Source organism: Oxyura jamaicensis, assembly GCF_011077185.1.
Source record: "Oxyura jamaicensis isolate SHBP4307 breed ruddy duck chromosome 23 unlocalized genomic scaffold, BPBGC_Ojam_1.0 oxy23_random_OJ72355, whole genome shotgun sequence".
NCBI lineage: Eukaryota > Metazoa > Chordata > Aves > Anseriformes > Anatidae > Oxyura > Oxyura jamaicensis.
Window position 1 is genome coordinate 1 of NW_023304659.1, and position 3349 is coordinate 3349.

A 3349-nucleotide genomic window follows, 5' to 3' on the forward strand; every position below is an offset into this window, starting at 1 on the left:
GCCGTGCCGGGCCGTGCCGGGCCGTGCCATGGCCCCGCCGTGCGCCGGGGCGCTGCGCTGCGCGCTCCTTTGCGCGCTGCTGTGCGCGCAGGGCCGCGCTGCCACCCGCGCAGGTAGGGACCGGCCCCGCGGGAGGTGGGGGGTGCTGGGGGAGGGTGCGGTGTTTTAGGGCAAGCCCAGCTCCGGGGTGACGTTTTGTAAGGTTTCCCTACGAGCCAGGACCCCCTCGGGCCCCCTGCCCCGCAGCCCGGTGCGTGGCACCCCTGGGACCCCCCTTGCACCGGTTTGGGGCCGGGACCCCCAGGGTGGGGGGGATGAGGGGGTGTCCGTGTCCAGGCCCCTCTCCAAAAGAAGTCGGGGCTGGAGCACAAAGCCCTCGCCCTCACCCTCCTGGCCCAGGTGCCTGCAACCCCAAACATGAATTATGGGAACCCCAAACGTGAATGATGGGAACCCTGGGCTCGAATTATGGGAACCCCGCAATTTCTGCTGCTCTCCTTCTCCCGTCCTCCCACTCCTTATAGGAACGGGAGCCTCACGGGACACCGGGACGGGGCGACCTCGTCCGGCCCCGCTGCCCCCCTCCCCAATTTCCCTCCCCACACCTGGCGGCAGGAGCGGGAGTCGGCATCGTTGGGCTCAAACGCCTGTTCCTGTGCCTGCCGCGATAAAAATAACTTAAATTACAAACCTGCCTGAAACGCTGCGAACAAAGTCCCACTTCCCCATTGGTTCCCCGCGGGTCTCCGAGCCCCGCAGGGAGGGGGCCGGCGCCGTGCCCACCACGCCGTAGCCATGGCAATGGGTCCGCAGCATCCGACTGCCAGCCTCGTGCCACCGGGTGCCCCCTTTGCTTTTTGCTGTGGGGGGCACCAGGGGGGAAGAAAAACGACCCTCAGCTCAGTCAAGAGGAGTTTGAGCAGCCAGGCCCGGCCTGGGCAGCCCGCAGGGCCCTAAAAGTCTGTAGGACCCTAAAAGCAGACCCCATAGGGAGTTGGTGTGGCTGAGTGCCCCCCTGCAAACCGCTGCCCGTGGGGATGGGGCAGCAAAGCCTGGCACGAGGCTGAGCCAGAAGGCCACCAGCACCCTTTTTGTCCCCCCGAAAGTCTGCAAACGGGTTCTCCCCTGGGAAAAACAGCTCCCGGCCCCTTCCCGGGGTGGTGCAAGCGCGGTCGCGGGCGTGGGACGCGTGAGCTGGGTGCAGGGAGGGCCCGGCCGCGGCTCCCCGGAGCCCGCTGCAGCCTCCCTTGCTGACAGTCATCACGTTAAATTAATGATGAGCGTGTGTGGGGGAAGAGCTGGTGGCGGAGCAGCGCCGCGAACGCCCAAGTGACTCACGGAGCCTGAGCGATGGAGAGCGGGGGGCACCGGGATGGGGGGGGGGACACAGCCAGGGCACAGAGGTGCAGAGCATGTGAGGTCAGGAGCAACCAGGCTGGCACTGCTGCCATGTGGCTCTTAAACCTCCCCAAAAATGTCCTGGGACAGGATGGGCTTCTGTTGTGCCATGGTTGTGGGCGATGGGGTGAGCCCCGCGCACCCAGGGTGGCTGTGGGGTGGGGGGGGTGTCACCTCTCCGGGGGGCTGCAGCCCACCAGGATGGGGCTGTTGATCCTTGGAGCAGCAGGATGGGGACAGGCAGGTCCCTGCAGGACGGCTGCTGGCCCTCACCCCGCTCTTCCCCCTGGTTTTCGCAGGAGAGTGCGGCGAGCTGCGATCCTGCGAGACATGCACCGCCGGCACCGCCTCGCCCAACGGCTCCGCCTGTGTCTGGGTGGGCTGCGGGGCACCCCAGGAGCCAGGTGAGGGGGGCTCAGCCTTTTGGGGGGGGGGGGGCAAGCATTAGGGGTCCCACAACCCCGCGTGCCCGCAGCCAGACCTTACCCCACGCCTCCAGCCTAACACCAGGCAGCTGCGTTCCCTTACTGAGCGCTCGAAGCCAGCTCAGCACCCTTGGGTGCGTGGCCCCCGGCTGCTTTCCCCAGTCAAGGTCCACCTCGCCTGGCCCAGCACGGCTCCATCCTCCAGCTTTAAGCCCAGCTGCTGCCCGCAGAGTTTCGGTGCCCCCACAATGGGTTTGGGGCAGCTCTGAGAACGCGTCCGGGGTGCGGGCGCCGCAGGGAGACGCGTGCCCAGGGCAGGACCCGGGACTCGTGCTTCTGGGGTGCTCCGGGGTCCCTTTGGGCAACTCCTGCTCCCTTTTTCCGCAGAGACCTGGAGCTGCGTGCAGAGAGGGGCGGCAGCACGGGGGACGTGCGTGCTCTACAACACCACCGCCCTGTGCCCAGGTAACCCCTCGCCCCCCAGCAGAGCCCGGCCTCGGGGCTGGGGGTGGTGCCAGGGGGGGCGAAATCCCACGAGGCGATGTCCCTTGGCACCCCGTCTTCCCCTTTTTTCTCTGTCGCCTCCAGCAGCGCTGAAATCCCCCACCAAAGAGCCCCCACAGCCCCCTAGCAAGGAGCCGGTGACGCATTCGCCACGTGAGTGGGGTTGGGGGGGCGGGGTGGGGGGGGGGGACACACAACGATGGGATGGCACCGGCCACTTCCCTTTGTGTCCCCTGGGGAGGGATGAGCGGTGCCACCCTCTTGGGGTGGCAATGATGGAGATTAAACCGTGGCTGTGCCCATGGGGTGCCAGCCCTGTCCCCGTGGTCACAGCTCTGTCCCCGTCCCCCCCCCCCCCCCCCCCAAACTTTTTTGCCCCGAGCTGTGCCGCAGCGATGCCAGGCTGGGGCTGGGGGGTTCCCAACGCGCTGCAGCCCCCAGATAAACAGGAGGTGGGGGAACTGGGGAGCACCGGTGTGAGGGGGGCACCGGGACGAGCAGCAGCTCGGTTTTTCCTTGCGGGGGGGGGGGGGGGGCACGGGGAGGACGGGCAGCAGGTGAAGGGGCTGGGATCGGAGGAACCTCTTCCAGGAAACGGGATCTGGAGAGCACTGGGCTCGCTGCGGCCGGTAACCGGAGCCGCTGCCCTCTGAATTATTGATGCCAGCGGGCTGCTCCGGCACGGGAGGGGGCTGGGGGGGGGGGGCACATCCCTGCCTTTCCTCCCTCAGACCCCCAAATCGCCCCCGCCCTTGTTGGGGGTGGCTTGGGGAGGACAGCGGTACCCGTAACACACACACCCCCCCCCACCCCCTTCTTCCCCCTGCCCCCAGGGACCAGCACCACCAGCGCCCCGCTGACCGGCAGCCCCGAGTTTCACCCCCCCGGCTTCGACACGGCCAGCTTCATCGGCGGCATCGTGCTGGTGCTGAGCGTCCAGGCCGTCGTCTTCTTCATCATCAAGTTCATCAAGTCAAAGGACAGCACCTACCAAACGCTGTAAGGCTCCCGAGCACCCCCCC

At 67.6% G+C, this 3349-nt stretch overlaps 1 protein-coding gene across 2 annotated transcripts; it reads left to right on the plus strand.

Annotated features, from left to right (window-relative positions):
* The first annotated feature begins 6 nt into the window (after positions 1-6).
* CD164L2 (CD164 molecule like 2) lies at positions 7-3343 on the plus strand. 2 transcript variants are annotated; one of them, XM_035312895.1, is made up of 5 exons: positions 7-113; positions 1698-1802; positions 2211-2288; positions 2412-2480; positions 3161-3343. In XM_035312895.1, the coding sequence occupies exons 1-5, from the start codon at positions 29-31 to the stop codon at positions 3328-3330; spliced, it is 507 nt and encodes a 168-aa protein (XP_035168786.1). In that variant the 5' UTR covers positions 7-28; the 3' UTR covers positions 3331-3343. The 2 variants fall into 2 exon arrangements, with proteins under 2 accessions (XP_035168786.1, XP_035168787.1); XM_035312896.1 differs by having other exon boundaries at positions 2415-2480.
* Positions 3344-3349: the final 6 nt, after the last annotated feature.

Coding starts and splice junctions, on each gene's coding strand:
- CD164L2 (XM_035312895.1), top strand. CDS start 29: ATGGCCCCGCCGTGCGCCGGGGCGCTGCGCTGCGCGCTCCTTTGCGCG. Junction 114..1,697: donor CCGCGCTGCCACCCGCGCAG/GTAGGGACCGGC, acceptor TGGTTTTCGCAG/GAGAGTGCGGCGAGCTGCGA. Junction 2,289..2,411: donor CACCACCGCCCTGTGCCCAG/GTAACCCCTCGC, acceptor TGTCGCCTCCAG/CAGCGCTGAAATCCCCCACC.